This window comes from Tympanuchus pallidicinctus, unplaced genomic scaffold (assembly GCF_026119805.1).
Source record: "Tympanuchus pallidicinctus isolate F22 unplaced genomic scaffold, pur_lepc_1.0 scaffold5, whole genome shotgun sequence".
In the NCBI taxonomy this organism is placed as follows: domain Eukaryota; kingdom Metazoa; phylum Chordata; class Aves; order Galliformes; family Phasianidae; genus Tympanuchus; species Tympanuchus pallidicinctus.
The window spans coordinates 6,707,571-6,731,842 of record NW_026294769.1 but is presented as its reverse complement, the minus strand read 5'-3'; the positions used below and the strand labels follow the sequence as shown (position 1 = coordinate 6,731,842).

Sequence of the window (24,272 nt, the reverse complement as noted above, 5' to 3'; positions counted from 1 at the left end):
AGGCTGCCCACACACATATAAACTTGTTAGACTTGCACTTGTGTTGTTTTCCTCCACACTAATTATATCCTTCCAGCTGCTTTCATACTTACATGTATGCGAACATAAAAGTAGAAAATAATTTCTCAATCAACAGGGTGGAAAATGCAATCACTATGAACCGAGATGTAGAAAAATAGACATGGCACTAGACACTATCTATAGAGTACGCATCAGTGTTCAAAGCAGAGCAGTTTCATACCACCCCAAAAGAATTTACAGGATTTGTCACAGTAGATCATATTGCTGCTCTGAAACCTGGCAGGCTGCCTCCAGCACTGGCCAACACCTGATCCTACACAGAGAAGGGAGTAGCAGCATATTGCACCTGGCTAATCTTGAGAGATTTGCTCTTTAATTGCTAAGCAGAGCAGAAAAGAAACACACTGGGGCTGCTCTTGGGCTATGTAAGTCATTTTGCTTAGTTTTAAATTTAGTAATATAGACAATTTTAGGTGACACTGCATTAAATGCAGTCTATTAGAATTAGCTTCTTGCATTGAACTGATAGAGTCAATTTAGAAAAAAAGTTTGATTGGCTACAAATTTGATAGAGCTATGTCTCCCACAAAAGCTATCATACGAGCATATGAAGAACTAATATGATTTTTTCAGGTCCTTTTTTTTCCCCCCTCTTCCTTCTTAGGCAAAGCATACTCCACAGAAACACAAGACTACTAAAATCCTGCTCTGCTGTTGTATACAATATCTTCAGTAAAAGGAGGTTGGTCTCCTTTAGAGACTATGGGATATTCCCATGGTACAGAAAGCAGCAAAGAAAAAAAGTTAACATGTCTGGGTGTGAACAATCTTTCCCACCTGTTCATAGTCTTCCACTCTCTTCAAACTATCTCAGGTTTCTGGATCTCCCAGAGAAATCTTTCACAACAGATAAATTTCCACACAAAATATTTCTTACTGTACCCAAAGATAATACTCAGGCACTGAAAAGAAACATTAGTGCAGAAGAGTGATATTTTTGTAGTTAATGGTTACAACAACTATCTTTGACAATGTGATATGAAAGTCATTTATTCAACCCAACACCAACACAATGATTTGGTGGAAAAAAAATGAGGTCTCTTCATAAATTACTTCTTACGACAAAATTATGCCATATTCAGCTCACATTTTTCTCTAGTTATCTCATTTACTTTATAGATTGATGATAGTCTTCATGCTCAAGCCTCCTTATACTACAGGATAAACATTTTCAACCTACTCATCAGTCTGTCAAATCCCTCACTTTTTATGACCCTCTTCAATTTAGCCAAACTACTTTTGCTGGCAGAGTAGGATAATGTGCAATTAGATTTCTCCCAGTTAGAGATAAACAAGATGGACTTTACACTCCCTTCCACCACTGTTTCAAGAAATTTTGTGCAAATGCAAAACCATATATGGTCTTGGTAACACTGTTTTTAAAAAACTAATTTTGATCATTTTTAAAAGTCCAAGGACTGAGTTTGAAATCAGAAGGAAGCATTTAATATTTAACATTTTTGGGGCACTCTCAATAAGTATTCCTTGATGCAATTAGCATTTCACTATAAGCAAGGAAAGGACTTTAAAAGCACCTGCTTGCTTAGGATGATGCCTCTTTACCATGATTTCCCCAGCAAGTTGGTGACAGATGGTATGCATCCAAATAAAGATGGATTGCTATTCAGCGTTAGCAGTTTCATTCTTATTGCTGTAACTATTTAATTTGTTGTCAAATCACTATCTACCTTTTCAATCATATGTTTTTGAAAAGCCATTTACTGTTCAGCATATTACTTATGCAGTAAACACCTGATCCTTCTAGATGTCTGTAATCAACAGAAAACTTGATATCTACTCTGTTACAGAAAATAAAGAGCTATTTCCAGTTCAGCACTTGCCCCTTCCCACCTCTGCAACCTTCTTTGTTTACTAAAGCTTTCATTTGCAAATGCTTTTATCTACTAAATGTTGCACCAAGAGATAAAAAGCTACTTGACTGCACAGACAACACCTAAAGAAATTGCCAGGAACCTCTCACTCAACCTCTCTGATATGGGGAATTTGATAGGAGGATATGTTTCTCAGCCAAATCAGAACAGTTTCAATAATTTATAACATCTCCATCTAGGCCACATTTATGCATCTGTATTTAATGCATAAAAGAAGATGAAAAGTTTTGTAGTACATTTTGAGAAATAAGAATTACATACAAAATCTAAGCCAAAATAAGTTGTAAATTGCATCACAATTGGTAACAACTAATCCTCGTGTCTTCATAGAAATAATACACTGTATTCTTCTCTGTGATTTATTAGCTAGAAGCATTGGCTCACAAGCAGGGAAAGTTAATGAAGAGCCTTCTCAAACTCATGTCCAACCAATATAGTTTGAAACTATTTAAATGTTTATGTTCAAAGTGGAATAAAATAACATCTTTGTGTGCTTACAGTGTACGTGGTTGTTTTTTTTTTTTTTTTTGGTTTATGCAAATCTCAGATATTTTAAGCTAATATGAGTAGTCAAATTCTTGTGCCTACATATAATCAACAAGCCTTGTGTGAAAGCTCAATCCTACACAGTGCTATGCTAGTGCTATGCAGAAACATACAGATTAACCTGGCAGGATTATATCAAAGACCACACTTATTATACAATTAAAAACTCCAAAAGACTACATTTCAGTGCAGTGTTCAGCATGGCTCAGTTTGGGTTCAAGAGGATCAGGAAAATTGAGTTTTGTGCCATTGAGTTTTTACCTATTCCTACATTCCTCCAGAACCTTCAAAAAGAAAAGAGTCAACTCAAAAAGAAAAAAAGACAAGCCTGTAACATTTCCAGCAAACTCAACTCCCTACCATTACTATTCTGTTTCCCGTTTCCCTTTACAGGCCTACCTTCTTAAGCTGTTGTTGTCTGTTCAGTTGTAACTCTGATTACATCAGATACCCCAGGAAAAAAAAGAAAGCATGAAAAAAAGTAATGTTGCAAGACAGAACAGTAAAAAGGAACAGGTTATGTTATGCTTATATTCCAGAAAACAGCATCCTGAAGGTAAATATTCAAAAATTGCTGCTGGAGCTGCAATGATTCACACCACAAATAAGCATAATGTTTTGCATTTCAAGGTATGCCTAGCCCTTCAGTAAAGTCAAACTCATAATCAGATGGGCAGCGATGGCTATCTTGCCTCTGCAGTGGGAAGCCACCAAATTATAGCATTTTCAAGGTGTTCTCTTTTCAGATTAAGAAGGTACTTGAGGCTCAAGTCTGATATCTTGAACCTTTGGGGCAGAAGTGAGAATGAGTGAACACACGCAACAGTGCTGTTTACAGACTGGTCACCACGAGCCAGGTTTCGTTGAACTGCTGGATTTAGAATGCCTATCCCAGACTTATGTTTTTTCTTCATAGCAAATCTGTACTAGTTTCAGAGGGGCTATGCTGTTTACAGACTAAGCAGCACAAATAAGGCAGCATTAACTTCTGCAGCAATGTGCAACTCAACATAAATACCAATAAAAATTTAGAATTCCAATCTACTGAACTTCAGAATTCTAAAGACTTTTACACATCCTTCAGGAAGCTTATTTGCTTTCTAGTTACACGTTTAGTCACATGCAGTTCTTCATCTTTAACACAAAGCAGAGATCCAAGAAAAACAGTCTCTACCCTAAGCATTCCTGCCATCTGGGGACATGGGCTTGCCATACTCCAGCAGCTGTGCAGCTGTACAACTATCAAGGAACCACCACTGCTGGCATTAACCACAGCAGCAGCAAAGCCGCACAAAACTGATCCAAGGCCAAAACCCAACTGCAATACAGATGGGTAACAGAAACACCAGTGCCATCTTCTCACGTCTCCTCAGCACACTGCAGGTACTCTTAGCCTTGGAAGCACTCACATTCAGGGCAAATGGCAGTCAGTCTTCCTCATTTCAACTCAGTTTACACAGGAAACTACAGGGCACACTCTGTGCAACCAGGATTCACCCCCATGTGTGGGCAACTTCTCAGCTGCTTCTGCATTCAAACTATCAGTCTCAACTTGTCATTTTCAAGCTGTCTCTCAGTTTCATTTCTCTAGCATCTTTTCCCATTGAATACATGGTTTTCCATACCAGGGTTATTCAAGACTTCAGCAGCTCTTTGGAGAGCCAGTTTAGGATTAAGTAATCCTCCTGCCAAATGTTATACAACTTTTCACATTAAAAGGCTGTGTCACTGCAAAGGAATTTATAAGGTCAGATAATCAACACTTCAAAATAGTGATTTCATCATTAAATTCCACACATAAGCTTCCTTAATCTCTGTAATAAGTTTCCTACAGGTAACAGTACTCCCATGGGAGAACTGGGGAAGAGAAGTAGAAGAGAACTGCTTTTCCTCATCTCAAATGCACTGTCTTAAGTAACTCCCCAAAAGTGGTCTCCAATTTAGTGCTAACAGTACAAAAACATTTGATATTTGATTGCATTGAGTCCACTACCACTATAGCTGCTATGGATCAGACTGGTAGCCAAACTGGAAAAGGGAAAATATAATTTCTTTTCTTTTGGGTAATCAATTCATGCACAAATGAGGTCTCAGTGAAAGCATGCACAATATTCTGACATAATCTTTCTCGCTAACCTCAGCTAAAACTCTTGCCAGATATACGTCAGAATACCATAGGGTATACATTGTATTATTTTCTCCAAAACCTAATACTATTTCACTACCAGGATACACATTTCTAAGTCAAATCAGAGCACATTTATGCTGATGTCATTTACCTCCAGTTTCCTCCACTAGCTGACAGATCTGAAACAACAAGATCCCTCCATGGTAGAAGCAGTTATGCAGGCAGAATTGCCAGTTTGCCAACATAATTTATTCCACACAGGAATATGAAATTAAAATTTCAGTTCACAGCAGATTTACCAGCCGTGTTCCACTGCCACCATCACATCAAAGCTTCTATATTTTAGGCATATCCTTAGTAGCCTTTTCAACTCCGAAGTCGTAGAAATAGGTGTCTGAGCCTCTTAGAAACTCTATACTTGAAAGAATTATCTCCTTCTAAAAACACAACTATATGTACTTTGTTCAATATTTCTTTGTAAAAGTCAGTTCAGTTAAATTAACATGCTGACCTTTGTGATATAAATATGCAAAGTGATCCATCTAACAGCTATGAAGTCTTAAGGAAGGTTGATAAAAGCATATACTTTTGATGACCTCCCACTGAAGGGAATGCTCCGCCTAAGGCTAAGTGCTACCTTCTGATGCATTTGCTCAACACTGACAGGCTTTCTCATAAAATGTTTTGCTGCAAGGCTATATTAAACCATTTTGTTTTAAGCTTATCTCATTGCAAAAATGTATCGTTTTTACTCTAAAATAAATAAATACACAATACTTTTTGTATCAGTAATAGATACCCCTGCCTTCCCTTTGTCTTTTCTTCCTCCCAACATGAGGGCTCTGAATTTTGATTTATTTTTGATAGCTCATTGACTTAAATTTTGCAAACTACACTGTAGGACAGTTAAAGTTATTTACTTGATGGCAGATAAGCTCTTCCAGCCTCATGCTTTGGAGCACAATGGGGGGGGGAGGGGGTACAGAGGAAGAAAATACAAAAGGATAAAGATTGTAAAGTCGACTACAACAGTAACACCAATAGTTCAGGAATATTGCAATACTGGTTTTGATAAAAACAATTTTTGTATCCAGTTATGGCTTTGAGATCCTAAAGAATCTCTGATACTATACAAAAATAAGCTGAAAAATAAAAGTTATTCACACAAAGCATACTTGACAAGTGAAAGCTCTACATCTGAGGCATATGTGAAATAGGCAAAGATTTCTTAAAGCACTTAGAGTTATTCTAATAGAACCAATTGTGAGGTTATGACTGGAAAATAATTTTCCAACACATTTACAGATGTTCATTAACTCTCTCAATCAGCACATCATGAGTACTTTTTTCTTTAATTGAAATGTTTAAGCACCAACCCCTCTAACAACTCTCATTATTAACCATTATATTAGTAAGGTTTTATTCTCTGAAAAATAAAGGCTAAAATATAATTTCTAACCTTTTTTGAACTTTTTTCCCCCCTAGGAGAAATAATTGGTTGTAAACACATATTCTACATTCATAGTTGTCATGCACACACACACAAAAAAAATCCAATTCCTGAGATAGCAAGTTACTTTTTTTAATGTTCGCAAGCCATACAATGGTTGGATGAAAGAAAATGGACTAGAAGGACACGTCCCTTGGAGAAGTTACAGTGATTTCTTGGATGAGAGAAAAGTGGTGATGATTATACTAGCTACATAAAGCTGGTTTTGTTGTCTCCCTGGGGGTGGAAATGAGCTTAAGAAGTTTCAAGATTTCACATATGACTAAGAGAATTTAAATTAAGGATTTAAGGAACTCATAAGATTTTGTCATTCTGCCTTTTTATTTATTTAAATGAAAAGATTTATCTAAACTGAATAACTGTTGAGTGCTAGTTAACTTACGTAATTATTCCACTTGCATAAAGTAATGTAAATACTCATTCGATAAGTGTAATTTGAAATATAAAGTTATTCATTTACAAATTTACTGGCTAATTTGTGGTTAAATGGTGAACTAATTAAAGTAAAGCTTCTATCCTCTTTCAAAGAACAGTAGTTTCCAAGTCAGAATGATATAGCAATCTGGGATGGGAGCTAATTAGATTCAGCATATTAATCATGCTTGTTACTTCAGAAGGAGAAAAAAAAAAAGAAGTCTAGCTGGTTTCTTTTTGGTTGTTGTTTGGCTGTTTGTCTGGGGAGGGGAGGAGGGGTAGAAAATAGGTAGGAGAGCTATGTGTCATATGAACTACATTCCTGCTGTGATATATTTGAACCTTTTACACTATAATAACTATACAACTGCATAGGAAAAGATACCCAGATAGATATATGTATAATCAATGAATATACAAATGTTATAATTATGAAATATACAAGAGAGTTTGGCTAAGCAGGTTATTATACCAAAAGAGAACAGATAGAGTGCTTACCCATGTCCTGGACTTGCTGTAAAACTCCAAAGGAGGGATCTCCAGAAAAAGATCCTTCCCCACTGGTAGTCAGCTCTTAAATGGGTCTAGGAGAGGTGGAGCCAGGCTCCACCCCTTCCGGCAGTAGAGGTGAATTGCCAGGGCTGACTCATTACTTGCCTCAGGTGATCAATCAGAGGTTCAGGCCATGATTCAGCAGTTCCCATACAATATGGGTTGCCAAAACTATTACCAAGCCCAAATACAGAGGGGAAGCAAGCCAAAATCCATGGGGTGGTTTTGTATTTAAGCATCACCTACACATGAATTGTTAACATGTGGAAGATGGGGCCAGAGCTGGCACTAACTTTTTCGCTGGTCACTCATGACTAACAGCTCCATAGGTTGCTGCAGCACCCACTGTGAACAGCACCATCTAAGCAAACCTCAGGAGTTCTTGCTGCTGGCTGGTACAGTTAGCTGCTATTCCAGGTACTGTCCACTTAGGCCTAAGTGATCTACTTCTCTACTTTCTGACTGTGATGTCCTGATACATCTCTTAGCTCACAGATAAAAACTTACACAGAAAGCCATGCTACTGCTGTGCTTGTAGAATGACACAACAACAAAAGGGATGTTCATTATCAATAAAATGATGCATTTCCCTAATTAATGCCATATCTACTATATATATACACCTCAGAATTGAGCTTACCTTGCGAGAGGATTGGTACAGAATGACTTACAACAGAGATAACCCTTGTCCCTAAGAGACACAGTCATTTCCTTGAAAACTGTGAAAGAGAACAGTTCTGCAGAGAGGAGAGATGCACAGAAGCAACAACAACACAGCTGCCTCATTGCACAAGGCTCAGTGATTATACAATATTGAGCAGTGCTTATGTTCATCAGCCAGAGACATATCACTGTATTAGGCAACAACACAGCAACATACCATGACTCTTCTCGATCTCTCATTTTCACAGACTTGTGAAAATGGAGAGGGGGAACTGTTTTTAACTGGCCCCTTTCCAAATAAAATCTGAAAACAGACAGAGAATAGCTGATACAGATGCTTTGTCAGGCTTCTTGAAGAAAACCTGAATATGAGTTATCCAGCAAAGATGACTTATGATATTGAAAAAAATAAATAAATAAAAAATAACTAAATAATCATCACAGTCTACTTAAAGTAATCTTGATTTTTAAAGAAATATTTGAGTGAAGGCACTGTTTCATTTTCATGGTTCTAATGGGCAGGCTTCTGCCCTAACTTGACAAATGAGAAAATAACAACACACCTTTACTGGGTTTTCATCATGAGGCATAAAAATTTATCAAAGTAGATAATTCTAACAATGACTAATAGATCAAGTCTCCCGAATCAAACTTCCTACATTGACAGACATTTTGAAGGAAAAAAAACACAACTGTTAACACTTGATTATCCTCTTACTCTAAGCTATGCTTACTTCGTGAAATAAGCTTAGATCCAAATTTGGTTATACTCCTTTTCAGAAATTTGGAATAAATTTATGTATCTCTCTCAAAGAAGAAATATTTACCAGTAGTAAGTCAAAAAATTAAGAAAACTATAGCATTTTTTTTATATCACATTTGTATAGAGCTGCAGTTCAAGTCATATTCAAGCAAAATATCTTACTGACTTATTACTCACTATAAAACCTATTTCTTTTCTGCATCCCTGATTAAGTCCAAATTTATAAGATTGGAAAGAATCCAAAACAAGAAATAAATATAATTCCTTAACAACAGATTTCTTGGGGAGAGGGAGGGATGGGGAAAGAGAGAGCAAGCACAGTTCTGAAGCTTTTACAAAAGCTGAAGCTTTTTCTGAACCTTTTTACAAAGCTTTTAATGAAAATCAATGACATTTTAAAGGTAAAGGTTTAGAATGCAATCAAAGATTTTAAACACCAAAACCAGCGTAAGCTTCAAACTTTGATTTTCCTTTGTGCACCCAAATTGGCCTTGTCCATTTATTACCTTAAGGCAAAGAAGTGACTTTGAAATGCCACTGAGTGGTCCAGCTAACAAAGAGTTCCCATAAACCGTGATATGTAATGCTGGATAACATATTCTGGCAGATTATCTATCCTCTATTTGAAGACTCATTTTCTTTGCATTTGCCCCTAAGCAGCCTCTCCCTAGCCAGCAAGCTGGCTTTCAGGGTGTCACTGGTCTCCTTTCCTCAGTAACTGCTGCCCAGGGCATGCTTCACAACTCTCGCCTCAGGCAGGGCTGGTAAGGGAACACTGTAGATTGTCACAGATCTTCTTTAGCTGTAACCACAAATATCAGTAACAGTCAGGACTGGGTAGGAGTGTTGTTTCCCATAGCTGAACACCAACTCTGCAGTGACCTACTTTCTTCAGCTCAGTAATGCCTTACTTTTCTACATCTTAATGCTGACTCTGCAAAGATTTGTTTTAACTGTATGCGATAAAGGTCCAAGTGCAACAGGTCCTCTTGCATTTACATGGTGGGAAAAGAAAGTAACAGTGAGCTATTTAGAAAAATAACATCTGGAAAGAACATTTACAAACACATGAGAACAGCCCCCAACAGAGCCTACATTTCTTCCTCACACACATCACTTCAGGGCACCCCCAGAGAAGAGCTAAGAAGTACAGCACTTTTCCACACTACTGCCCTCGAGGAGAGAAGACACTACCAACCTCAGAGCACAGAGTAAGCATGATACAAACAATGATAAGTATAGGAGAAGAATGTCTGGCTGCACTGTGTTTGATGCATCCTAAAATGTGTTTTGCCTGGTTTGGCTACCAGGGCACATTGCTGGCTCATGCTAAGCTGTTGTCACCAGCACTCCCAGGTCCCTTCCTCCTGAGCTGTTCTCCAACCACTCATCTCCCATCTGTGTCTGGCATCACCATGTCCTAATTGCTGCAGCCTTTCTTGTAGTTTAGGCCCTTGCTAATCACTCAGTGTTCCATCTAGACTCAACTTCAATGTGTCTTTTCTTCCATAGAGTCAATAGTGCCTTCCAGTTTAGTGTCACCATCAAACATACTGAGCATGCACTTTTGTATCCAAACCACACATAAAAATGTTACACAAGCCCAGCCCTAGAACTGATCCCTGAGGAACATCACTGGTGACTGTACTGAAAATGTGCATGTTGGCCTACCATGGACAAACATTTTAACTTCTAAACAATTTTCCATAATTTTGAATGCATGAACACTGAGATGAACTACAAAAACTATAAACATGTTGAAAATTAACTTTCAGGAATCATCTTTCTGTAAACATTTTTTATGCAGCACATTTTATCTGGCATTCTTTGGAGTCTCCTTTACAGAATTACAAAATTAAAAGATCAAGTAAACTGTATGTTAGATTAGAAAAGTAATTCGCTCCTGTACTGTAGGAAGTCAGTACAGCCTGCCAAATAAGTGATTTTTAATCTCTATCAGATCTCTTGCCTGTAGAAACCATTTTTTACTTTTCTATCATAGATTTGAGTTTATGTGAACTAACTGATCCTTCTGCGTATTAACTAATAATTGTCTTTCATTCTTAACTGTGTAATGAATAAAAATGTTACTTCATATAGTGTGCACATCCACTACCAAAGAGTACCACTGAAATAAGTTAACTACTTCAATTCATTCAGCCTGCGCATATACATGCACTGACTTTACTTTCTTATTTATAAACAGAAAAAGAGTAGCAAATATTAAAATTCTGGTCTTCATCTGCCAAACAGAAGTCCATCAAATAAACAGTACAGAGAAATTTCAAAAACACTTCAATTTTTGGTTTTTTTTTTTTTGATGGACTGTGAAGCTGGAGGGCTGTTCTGGAAAACGTGAACAATCTCAGACAATTTACAACACTGTCATAAAGAAAAATACTCAGTTGACATCTCCGAATGACAAGTTCAATAATTTTTTTTTTCCAATTCTATAGACTGCAAACAGCAAAAATTAAGAATTAGTATTTGTTAAGGGGAGTATTTCACGCAGCGTCAAGCAGAACCCCAAAGATCAGATGCCTTGTCATGGAACTTAGGAAGTAACCTGAATTTTGGTATGTTGTAATACATCAAAGAATGGACTCCCCTACACATTTCCAGTTCCTATTATAACAGGAGACGCATCCACCCTTTTCACTCACTGTGACAAAAGGCCTGCTTTGAGAACAGTGAGTTCTTCCAAATTCACTGAACAACTACATGTTAACCTATAAACACCCTGCAGCCAGATCACACCAAAACCAAAGAGCCAACCACTTGAAATTTCATTTGCTCAATAAAGTCATTTCTACATGCATAAAATGTGGACAGCATATGCTTACGGAAGAAGCAACAAATCCTGAAGCACTTTTCAAAGTTGTTCTCATCCACAAAGACCCTTATGAAAAATACAAGTAATGAATACAACTGCCAGGAAAAACAGAGGCAGCAGAGAGCTGGCAAACGGCCTACGGAAGCAATGATCATACCCAATCCAGCCTCTCCACTACAAAAAGTAAAACAGAGGAAATAAAGGCAATAAGATGCAGCTAGTGGACTTCTAGGTAGGAGTCAAGGATTTTATCCCTACTTCTTCTCACTTTATCCACCCTCCCCCCAGCACCTTCCCCATGTGTAGGCGATTAGCAGGAAAAGATCATCTTTACTATGGCGAATCAGATTCCTATTTAATATTTTTCCACCCATAATCTACTGGCCATTGACCACATTGACATAATAAAACAAAGCTATAAAGGACAAGGAGATCTCAAATCAGCCAACCAAACCACAGACTCAATGGCATCCTACTTTAAAGAAAACACAGAAGTACTATTTTAAACGTTATACAAAAATTTGTAATCATTTTTCCCCTAAACATCTTAGTGTTGTACAACTGTGATCGAAACCTGTAGTTTCTCACCACTTCATTTACAAGCTCTATCTTGCTTTAGTGTTGTAATCAATTAACAAGCCTGTGTGAGATAGCAAGGAAACAGTATGAAGATAATTATATGCTATTGCACATTGTGAAACTAAAGACCAAACTATTAGGATTTATTTCTATACGCGTTTTCCCTTGAAGAGTAGCAAATAGCCTTTTCCTTGGACACAGCTTGAGGCAAATCAGCAAGTACTTCCTTCTTGTTTTTTAAAATGAAATCTTAAATAGAAATTATCATCCTTTAATATAAATCCATCACTGTCGCATAGACTGAGCAGCTCACAATGCTGCAGGAATGGCTACAGGCCACATCAAGTCCTCCCTTATGCTGCTCTCATCTCTTGAAGTGATGGGAGAAATTAGCAGTGATAGTTCTCTCTGTTAACATCATTATTGGCAAATGTGTAGAAGGGAGTGACACAAATATTGACAACAGTTGTCTCCTGGCCGTGCTGCTGGAACTCTCTGAGGAAAGCTCTGTGATTCAGGGATTCACCCAAAGCTCCCTTGTATTTTCACTTCTAGAAACAGCCACAAACAATAAATTAATTTCTTAATGAAGGAGCATGTAAAAATGATGACTACATGAAACACAGCATAGCCAGGTCAGTCAAAGGAATTCTTCCATTATATTTAGCATTAGTGCAGCCTCACCTTGAATACTGCATGCAGTTCTGGTCTCCTAAATATAAAAGGGTTGTTAAGGTCCCCAGAAGCATCCAGAGGAGGGCAACCAAGCCTAACAGGGCTGAAGACATGGCTTGCGAAGAGAAACTGAGAACTCAGTAACTGAGCTATTCTAAATATTACAGTGGCCTTAAAAACTTGTTAACTTCAACACAGTTTGTTCCTCCTTCCTCACTTCCATTTTTGTCTGCTTTTTATTCCCAGCTGCAACAACGTAAGCATTTATACTTTCAAATTCACTTAGGGATGCTACACAGAACAGTTTAGTTGAAGGAAGGAAGTCCTTAAAGTAAATAAATGCATTCATCTCACAAAACAGGATAAGGGGAAAAACTTTGACCTTGAAAATCATCTGGAGAATTCTATCCACTTAAAACAAGCCAAAAAGACGGTGAGGTCTGCAGCATACAGCTTCTTCCTACTCATATTGCAGACAGCTGACACTCAGGAATTGAGGATTCCCTCACTGTTCTGAACAGTGAATCTCTGCATTAATAACAGATCCTGCTTGGAGTGCTGTTTTTTGAGGGTTTTTTTGGGGGCCTGCTTTTCCCCTTCATTACCATAGTAGTAATTCAATAGAAATACAGGAATGATGTTTGGTTTTTTTTTCTGTTCGTTTGTTTTTAAAAATCTTTGTAATGAGGACTATCTTACTAACAAAAGTAAATTGAGCTTATACATAACTTAAACATATAAATGCTCTGTGTTTGTACATTGGTTGATCTGAAAGTAATGCTTCCTATTTATTTCCATGGAAAATACAACCAATACAACGAGCATAATAACACTGTTTGATAGAACCAATTTTTAGTTACAAAGCACTATTTTGATACGCAGTCACCATCATTAGCTGTAACCAGGAATGAACTTGCTGCACTGATGAAAATCTGCACCATCAGGTGACCCACTGTTTCAGAGTATTTCACCATGAACCCCTCACTGTGCTCACATCCACTGTTTGGTCTCTATAAACATTCAGCAAATGTTGACAAAATACAGTAGGTATCATTTTTTTCCGCATGGATGAGTTCAGTGATACACCTTTGCTTCACACACTATTCTGCATCAGATGCCATTCTGTCAGACTATCCCTCTGCTGTTATTTGTTGCACAACAACAAAATGTAATGGAATATTGGTGGGAAGGTTCAACCTCATACCACCAACATCTGCCTCTGACATCTTGGGCCAACATCATAAAGTACAAGGCATTACTTTCAGAGCAACCCTCATCTGTAAGAAAGCCCTTAATTCTTCCCTACAGAGAAAGTATGGGCAGATAAACCTTTAGAGCTTACATTACATCTACTATGAATTTAACCATGAAGCAGAACATTTTCAGTGTTGCACATCTGTCTTCAAAACAGATACACGCAGTACAATCTGCGTACTTCTAATGACAGAAGAATGTGCTGTTTTGTTGGCTTTTAAGTTTCTGCATATAAAGCTATCATTTAAGAAAATTATTCTCAATCATGTAGGATAATTCTGGAAAGTTTAAGTTTGGAGTACAAGCTTTCAAAGCATTTACAGATGGAGTTTGCAATCAGCAAGCAAATTAGAAGCACATACTTGCTCTTGGATTTGAGAACATATTGAAAAAGTCTGGTAGTTTTGCTCTCCTCATCTTCCCTTTTGTTCCTTTTTCTCCCCATCTCTCTTTCCATCCCATTGAAGAGAACTTTTTCAAAAAATTCTCCTTTTATTTCATCAGTTCTTGGAAGTGGAAGCGAGTGATAACCTGTTTAGCTCTCTACTTCTTTCCCCAGGGATATGCTGACTCCTACTGCCATTTCAAGAACAGAAGAAATGGGCCAAACACCACTGTAATGGTCCTCCTCAAAAGAGGAAGTCTCTGCTTGTACATCTTTTCTAAATAATATCTTCCAAAACCAAGGAACAAAGAAGAAAGGGATCTTCCAAGGACAATTTTCCCCAAATTTTCTCCACTAGTAAAATGATACAGAGTCATCACGTATATTTGCATTTTCTCAAAAATCTAATCAACTCTAGGCAGATCGTTTTAGGAAATACAACTGTATTAGACCAAGATATTTGATAACAGCTTGTTGTCATATTTTTTTCTAGTATGTCTCCATACTAGCAACATCCCTCTTATTCACCAAATAGGCTACCAAGTTAAGTGGAAATCACTCATAAATGCTCAGGCTGCCAGTCCTACAGCTCTGCATTTTCTCCAGAGCTACATTTTGTAGAGGAAATGCTTTGTTTTACCATTTCATTTCTATTATAGCAGCAACAAGGAAGTGTTAATTATATACTCGCTTCCCAGCTATGAAGTCTAAGCTCTTTTATTCTTTCACAGAAAAATACTCTTTTCCAGGTGCAGAAAACACTTCCTTTAACTGTTATACAAACTGATATTACTAGAACAAATGGCTCAGCTTTGGCTTTAAAAGAACAAAAGGAAAAGTCCCCTAATCATTGTGCAGCTTTTCTTGGGCTCTGAAAAGTTTGAGTCAGCTCAAAAACAGTAATTACTGAAGGATTTCTGAAAGTAGGCCTTTGCTGAAAGGTGTGACTGTTCCGTTAACTGTGCCTTCTCTCTGCTTACTATATCACCATGTCTGTCACCCTGTATCTGTCAAACAGATGAAAACACACAAAGCCACAGATCAGCTTTAGTCATACGTGTGCAATAGCTGGCTGTTCAGAAATAACAATTTCTGATTAAGGTACAAGCCCCACAGAAGCACAGTACACATACAAGAAAATACCTGATGATAATTATCCAGGTAATAGGAACAACTGAAGAATAGCAGTAAATGTTAACCCCTGAAAAAAGACCAAGAATTTTGCCTGATACATAGTAAGGTCAAGTAGACAACAGTGAGAAGCCAACTATATTTGAAATATTAATTTCAATTTAATTCTATTTATTAATTCAAATTAATTTATACTTAAAAGGTCTGTTCCTGCAAGTGTTTCCTCATGCCAGTAACTCCAAACATTTTTCCTTGAAATGTCTCAGTTTATAAAAACTGATATTTTGGTTTAACAAAGTATGAAACAAAGAAACACTGGGGAAAAAGAAAAGGACACCAAGAGAAACAAAGATAGGAAGAAGGAAACTCATTGTATGCAAACTATACTGAAAGTGAAGATAACTGAGAAGTGTAATGTTAGATCCTTCAGGAGATCTGATGCCACTTTCGAGTACCAGTTAGTCAGGGTGCCTCTTATTGCAAGGGTAAGTTATCCAGCAAGACCAAGACAGGAGTTACAGGAAATTGAGCTAAATTACCATTTCCATTGTTGGGATGAGTTAAGAATTATGCCATTTTGTGAGTAGTCTGAATCACATTTCTGCAACAGTCTGTATAAGTCATTGCTTTCACAGTCAAATTTGACATCAAGGAGAAAGCTGAAGAGTAAATGGAAGCCCTGATCTGACGGCTACTTTCACATGAAGTCAACTATGAATATTGTTGTGTGCACAGATTCAAAGTGTCAGAAAGATATAGGATGAGATATTGTCATGCTTAGCTGTTTGGCTTTTTTTTTTTTTTTTTAAAATATTATTTTTATCAACTTTTTTTTTCAGCAGTTGGTTGTACATATCCTACTGAAGAGGTAACAAAAGAATTTTCAAGACCCACCCACTATCAACTCTTTTGAAGTTCCTCTGCCAAAACAGCATTAAAACATCCATTAACCAGCTGAACTCCTGGCAGAAGCATACAAGTAGTAGACACGGTCCTCATCTCCTTGTGACTAATATATCCCATGCTACTATAAGGGAGCAATACCATGTATAGGCTTCAAAGTAGCTTACCAATATTATCTGTTTGTGTTCAAAATTAGATTTCCACAAAGACCTCTAGCAACTAACTTCTAAATGCACAAAGAAGTGTTTAATGAATGCCCCCGTATCTATGTTTATCTTCCATCATTGAAACATTTGCAGAAATAATTAAAAGAAAAAGAGGCCATAAGCTCTCAAAGTGAATTCTTTCTTTTGGCATCTGTGATTTTCTGATTTTCACTAAATTGCTGATACCTGCCACATTTTTGTTTTTCTTCACAATCAGCACTTACAGAATTATTACAGTCACAAACATCTTCCACAAGCTTCTGTGTTCTTTCTCTTGTATTCCAGAGCAGCACTCATTAGCTAGGGCTGATTTAACATAAACTAGTAGACATTGACAAGAAACCATATTTACTTTAGTTACAAGTCATCTTTCCATGCAAAGTGATTTTGTATGGAAATTTTGATGATTGTTTATACATTGTACTAAAGGTGTTTTATTAGCAGATAGATTCACAAGGTTTCTGTTGTCAAACAACCTGATAACATGCTAGTAACATAAGAGTTCATCAGTTACTTTTCTATTTAGCATCCACATACTACAAGCAAGTTCATAAAAATGAGTCAGTAAGCACATCTTCATCTGATATCTCCTCAACTGCACTGGTAAGATTATTTCATTATTTCCAAAAATATTTTATAACAGGCCTGTGACTTTTAAATAGAAAGAGTCTTTGTATATGAAATATAAAAAAAAGAATATATTCTGTCTTCAAATGGTTTCAAAGTATTCCTTCAAAATTCCTATTATTCCATTTCAGGTAATTTCATTCAATTCGTATTTCTGCTTTTATGTTGATAAAATCAATCCTAAATAGGACAACACAAGGAAAATAATGATCATTGAGCTGAACCACATGTCAGCTTATATATAGATGTTAGGAACCACAAAGAAAATTGCATAGAAGCTGAAAAAAAAAAAAAAAAAAGTCAGAACAAAGCACTATATACGGTAATGTGGTATGGAGATCTCCAATGTAGAAATAGAAAAAAAGTCATCCAAGTCTTCAACACATTTTCTATACATATGCAGTTGCATAAAGAATGCTAAAATTAGAAATCAATAGAATGTTTTCCAGTTGATTAGTCACCACTGAACACAAACCTCCAATGTTTCAGCTGTGGGAAACTGTGTTTATACAAATTTACCCCCTATTTGTAAAAGCTGGTATGATACACTTTGTAATTTTCAAGTTCTTACTTTCACTGCAAGTGTTTTCAAGTAGAAAGCATAAAGTGAAACAATGGGATAAATACATTTAGCTGTATATAAAACTTAAACTTCATTTTTACAAATTTGTGATTCATTAATAGACATAGTCCTCCACCACTGACTAGTTTTGTGGTGTTAGTTTTTTTTATTGCTTATTTCTTATTCGGTTGTTTTTTGAGTTTTTAGTTTTGTTTTGCTTTTAAATGGATAATTAAGTATTTAAGACTAAAAACAGCTGAGCCAAAGAGTATATTTGCTTAATGGCATCACATCTTCGGATTTACAGTATGCCTATGGGCACTTGATTTCCTGCAAGATGAAATGGTTTAAAATGTAGTTTAACATCACTTTTCATAAGGCCATGTAAAGACTGTACTAACAATAGCCTTGATGATCATTTAAAACTTCAGTATTTATGTTTTACAGGGATATAAAACTTGGCAGGACCTATAAGCCTCTTGTAACATGGTCTCTGAGTGTTTAAGTGGATGAAGACAATGAACAAATAAAGAAAAGCCTTCATTTAAACAGTAGACATGTATGCATAAATTTCGGGCTTCATATATAGCCATTGCAAATGACAGAGAGGGAGACAGCCATCTTGCAGCCACAGGCATAACGTGGTGATTACTAGCATTTGTTTATGAACTGAAGGGAAGATAGCAATCATGTTAAATACTGACAGAAGTATATACTAAAGCAGCCTATCTTCACTTAGAAAGCTTTTTTTATGGAATACAGTCTATAAAAATGCTTCTGACAGATGAAGTCAGGTCTCTATACATCCATTTCATTGTCCTCTTCATTCTACCTGTTTTCAAGAGATCTCTTCTAGATGCCATCCCCACAGATCAAATGTGATATATAATGAACCAGGATTGGAAAGAAGTGCATAAAAATTCTGGCAGATCAATAATGGAGTTCTGCTCCTACATCTCTGGCAGGCATCAACATATTTGTTATTAACAGTAATTTATTCAAATAAAAAGAAGCTGCTACAGCAGTTCTCTATCTGTATTTTTTGAAACATGTTGTGATAATTAGAAATCACACACACACTGAAAAAACTTACAGCAGATACATTTTTTACAATACTCTGATGTTCTACGTGCTCACTTGCTGCACTCAAAGCACACGATGTTAAATTACATGCCCTTGATTGCATACTGGACATTTTCTATCAGGCTATTACAAACTGCTACCAATCATGCAAGACAAAGCTTTGCTAATCTAAGGAGCTTGATTTCTTGACATGATTATTTGAAAGGAATTTGGACTTCAAATGTATATTGGATCTTGAATATTTTTGAATTAAACACCAAATACTTTGTACTCAGATACTCATGCCTCACAAGTCCAAAGGATAAAGTAGTCTAAGTTTTTTTTTTTTGCAGTCTGAAAACAAGCTTCCTTCTGATCTTAGTATGTAAAAATATCATAATAAAGTCACTGAACTAAATCTACATATATGATACACCCACTGACAATATTAAAAGGACTATTTTTCTTTACCAAATAAAGGTAAGCACACAATTTGGATACAAATTTGGTAATCAAGAAATGATGACAAATGATGAGGAAACTTTTTGCCAGAGGGAACAAACTATCACTGAAAGTCAACAAAACCACCAGCAAGGGGGAAATTCTTTGCATCCTCTTCCAGTAAAAAGATATTTTTATTTCATGTCTTCATGATTACTCCAGGATCTTAGACCATCAGTATGACTCAATCAACAACTGATCACTGATTTCTTGCCAGACTACGACAGCATATAATTTCAAGGCTTGCAAGAGTGACAAATTCTGAGTAGGTACAACTCATGTTTCCATAATAAGCTGATCCTTGAACAAGAATATGTCAGTATCAATAGCCAGAGTTCCATCTTCTGTCTCCAGTGGTAGCCAAAAACAGGCGCGCTCTCATACTCTTCCCAAATCCACTGGTAAAGTCACTATATTTAACAGCTCTCAGTGGATGTTTTCTTCCATTATCCTTTCCAAACCTCTTCTTAACAGAAGGATTATTTTTATTGTAATCATCAACACTTTTTTTTTTTTTTCATTTACACCTACAGCAAGTCGTTCCACCTAGCTACCTCTTTGAAGGTTAAAACCATTTTCTTACTATTTCATTGTGTTCCTTGGTTGCATCATTCAATGACCACTTGATTGCAAGTGGAAGATATAATAGTTACACTTTCTTCAGGTTTTGTTGGTCCTAACCACTCATCACCCCCCCAAGAGGTGCTGTCCCAAACTCTAAAAATTGCCATTTTCTACACATTTTTCCATCACTACAATAATTTTAGAACTTTGCAAAATTCTGGTGACTGGGTAGATGATTCTCAGAAATCTGGAACATGGCCTCCGAACTCTTTCATCTCTTTTTCTTGATCCCCTACAAGGAAGTTAGTGATTTGTAAAACCATGAACTCTTGCAGAAAACATTCAGTTCACTTTCTGCTTCTCTGGATCTTCCTTGATTCACGAAACCATAGCATACTTCATGTGGACATAGACTTTAGAGACCACCTGCTCCCAGCTTCTGATGAAAGCATGGCCAATACTGAACTCATAGCAGGTGCTCAGGGCTTGGTCAGGCAGGACTTGAAAACCCTCATGGACAAAAATTCCACAGACTTTCTATGCAACCTCCTCCAGTGCCTAATTATCCTATTTCCCTTAGGTCAGAACCTCCTGATTTATGTACATAAATCTCACTTTCGTTGATTTATGGGCCTTGGTTCTTACCCTCCAGTCAAACACTTCATTAAACAGTCTTGGCTATGTTTCTTGATTACAACCTCATAGGTACTGACAGACTGCCATTAGGATCTCCCACCACCACTAAAAACTCTTCCCTAGCAAGAACAAGTCCTCTTTCCTTTAGCTCCTCCTCAGAGATCACATGCTTCAGCCTTCAACTATTTTGGTGGTCCTGAATGAAAATGTTCTAGTCCAACGACGTCTCTTACACTGGATAAGGGGAATCCAAAGCTGGACGTGATATTCTAGGTGTGGTCTAATGAGGACTGAGTAAAAGGGGAAATTAAATACTTCCATTAATGTAATAATAACCCAGGATGCTGCTGACTCTCAATACTGCCAGGCTACACTGCATGATCATAGGCTAAAATGCCTACCTAATTTTAAAAACAGTTTACACATCTCTTGCCTACCTCCACTGAGAAGTTTCACAGAATTCTTTAGAGAGTCTGCACTTTTTCTTACAAGTTTGTAAAACTCTCCTCTCTAGGTGCTATTGCAGAACGAATTGCTATTATAAAGATGAATGAAGGTAAGAGGAAATTTTCATACATATGACTTAACAAAATTCAAATTCATATGAGAAATAAGTTACTTCCTCAGATCAGTTTCCATAAGCATGCTTGAACAAGTGAAAAGCAACTAAACACGTTGACATAAGCAGGTAGAGAAATCACAGGCATAAACAGCTCTGTCTCACCATAAAGCAAATATCCTTGTTTTACCTTGTTTTACAGCAATGGGAGAGTAATTTTCTCCTGTTCACACAACTAAAGAATATGAGGCTGTAGAAATTTGATTCTGGCTATGACAGGTATTTGATTGGGGAGATTATAGGCTCTAAAATGTTTGGAATAGAGATTGTACTTGAGCACTGCCTGTTTAGGGAATACATTTGCCAGATAGACAGTAAACACTGTGGAAGAAGAAAATTTCAGCTAAATAGAATAATAATTTAAACAGCAGAGATGCTTATCTTAAACTTAGTCAAAAAACACAATTGCTCACTGTAGTCTGACATGTTAGAGGCTAAATTCTTTTGCTTGAACTGTTTTTTGACAGATTTTAATGTTAATTGGTCTGGGGAACGTGCCAGGCAACCTAAAACATTTTCTGCAAAACAAATGTGAAGGAAATATGGCTCAGGATGGAGAGCTTCACAATTCACAAGAGCAGGGAAACAAGTACCATTCTTTACAGGGAATAACAGAGTGAGCTGAAGATATTTTTTAAAAGTGGCACGCAACTAGCAACTCTGCCACAGAATTCACTTTCTGTACATTAAGCAGCAATAAAACATTAATTTCACTGTAGTAAAAACGCTGACCATAAACTACGAGGTCTCAGCAGAAATACAAAGCAGTTGCAGTCAGCAGGATCTTACTGTACACAAATTACCATTTACAGCTAGTCTCAAAGGCTCTTAAAAAAAAAAAAAAACAGCAAGGAAAAACAAGTTGCAAAGGAGAAAAGACAGCACTGGTCAAGTCATCCCACAGACCTGGACACTCACCCTTTCGCTCATTGCCCACGTTACAGCTGCCAGATTCAGCTGAAGAATGCAGCTCGAGAATAACAGCTACCACCATGGGATCATCATGGCTCTGTACCTTGCCAGATTTAACAAACCAGCGGCAGCCACAGGACTGTTGATCAAGTCAGAGACATTGATTCTGAAGGAAGAGAGCCTTGAACACCTGCATGCAGCACAGCTTACACTAGCTGTACAGCCAGCAGTATTTCAGACTTTCCAACACATGCTCGATAAACAAATCTGCAACTCTAGCAAAAGCCTTCGTCACATGTGACAAACATCTTCCAATTTGTGAAAGTGTACAATATCATGATATGAAAGGGAGGGTGGAACTTCTAAACTTTTAAATCCTTTGTGCCCAATTCTTATTAATTTTCCTTAAAACCACAGGCACTTGTGTTTAACAAACTTGCCAACTGTCAAAAAAATTGAAAGGATACCTTTGAGTAAAGCTGCACAGACATGGACATCATTCCAGGAGATTGTCTCTTTGGAAAGAGTCTTGGCTCTCAGTCCTGAAAAGGACACATGAGAGCACACCGGAGTATTTTCCATTTAGTATTCTGTCTGCTCTTACAAATCAGGAGGAATGCAGGCTCTTTCTTCCAACTGAAGGTGTAAAATACCTACACAAGCATAACAGGCTGGGAGGGAGGAGGAGGAAGGAAAGCAAGAAACTTCATGTTTGTACTTCAGAGCAAAAGCCAAACAAAACCTGTTTCTCCAATGAAGAATCAATATATTGACATTAAGAGGATTCTGGCCAAAAGGAGAAAGAATCTCATTCATGCATATGCAGCGGAAGTGACAATAAATTGGCCCAAGCAGCTTAACCCTTCAGAAAGAAAAGCAGCAGTGAGACACAGGCACAAACTGCTAAATTACACTGACTGTCTCTCTACTACTTAGGAAAACAAAACAGCTATTTACCCAAACACTGAGACTCAAATGCTCACACAGTCCACTATTTAGCAGGAAGTAGAAATAAAGAAATGAAGGAGAACCTACAAGAATTCTGTAAAGGCAGACAATGAAAACAAAAGTGAAAAACTTCATTTCTCTCAAATACACTAGCTAATCACCCACAGATAAATAAGGGCTTTCCTCCATATACCTGAAAGTTCTGAGAAATTTCCCTCTGATACAAGTAGTTTATAGCAATCACTTGATTAATTCATCTCCTGTGTATATACTTCTCATATTTTGTTGAAAGCTAAAATTCACATTTAAAATGTTTTCCTTTTGTGTTCTCTGAAGTTATTTCCATTTTTACAATCAGGTTAATTCTAAAATAAGATTAGATTTAAATATAAATACTTGTACTAAATGGAAAAAAAAAAGCAATTAAAGATTTTCACATAAAACATTTGCCATCATGTCAGCAGTACTTAAAAAATATTTACTTAAGAAATTATACAGCAAAGTGCACCATCTTCTAAAGATTGTTACAGCACAGTGCTTTGTAACTTACTCTTCAAATATCACCAATAAAAAAATTAACATTTTCATACAAAATTGTATCCAAATACTGGAAGAAGATCATTTTATCACAGGAACAGAAGTTTTAAATGTAGCTTACTTCTTGAAACTGCCATTAATGAACAGTTACAAACAACTGAGAATTCACTCCTGCTATGAATCCCCCCAGCCCTCAGTACAATAGCACAGAGAAACTCGTGGCCTTCCTTTCAGAATTATGTCCCAAGAAATGACATCTTCCCATTTATAACAGACTCCCTCCAATGGACAAATTGCTGAGGTGGTGTGCTCCTTCAAAGAAATCTCCTCTTCGCTACCTCCAGACCCAGGCTGATTTGCAGTAATTGCTTTGATTAAGGTAAGCAAGCCTTCTTTTGTTATCCAAATACTACATATAGTGTTTATTTACTCCATATTTTCTTTAAAAGAATATTTCAAAGAAATCATTATTGAGCCTAACAAATCGCATACTTCAGTGGAGATGTAAACAGGATCCATTCTGCTCATAACCTGTCAGTAGGGAGACTGGAAAACATGGTCATGGATTTAATGATTTTTCTTTGATACAGTTGCCACACAACTGCTACAGAAACTTGAATGGAGGGAGATAATACACATTTACAAAGTAAGTTCTGCTTGGATACCACATCTGCATAGAAGATTAAAAACTTATAAAGAAACCAAGAAAAAAAACCAGCTGAAATAGAACTCTCATGCATTTCAGATGATTTATTTTTAACACATTGGAATATAACCCTTAGCTGCCTT

General features: G+C 36.8%; 1 protein-coding gene across 6 annotated transcripts in view; it reads right to left on the bottom strand.

Moving 5' to 3' along the window:
- The window catches only part of CTNND2 (catenin delta 2), a 612,391-nt gene that overhangs the window by 555,703 nt on the left and 32,416 nt on the right, over positions 1 to 24,272 (bottom strand). Inside the window, exon 1 of one of the 6 annotated variants that reach the window (XM_052703882.1) lies at positions 7,070 to 7,103. The exons of the other annotated variants lie outside the window; for them this stretch is intronic. Within the exon in view, the coding sequence (XP_052559842.1) occupies positions 7,070 to 7,073 (4 nt within the window). The 5' untranslated portion in view covers positions 7,074 to 7,103. Of the gene's footprint in view, positions 1 to 7,069; positions 7,104 to 24,272 lie in introns of those variants that run through there. 6 annotated transcript variants of the gene reach the window in all.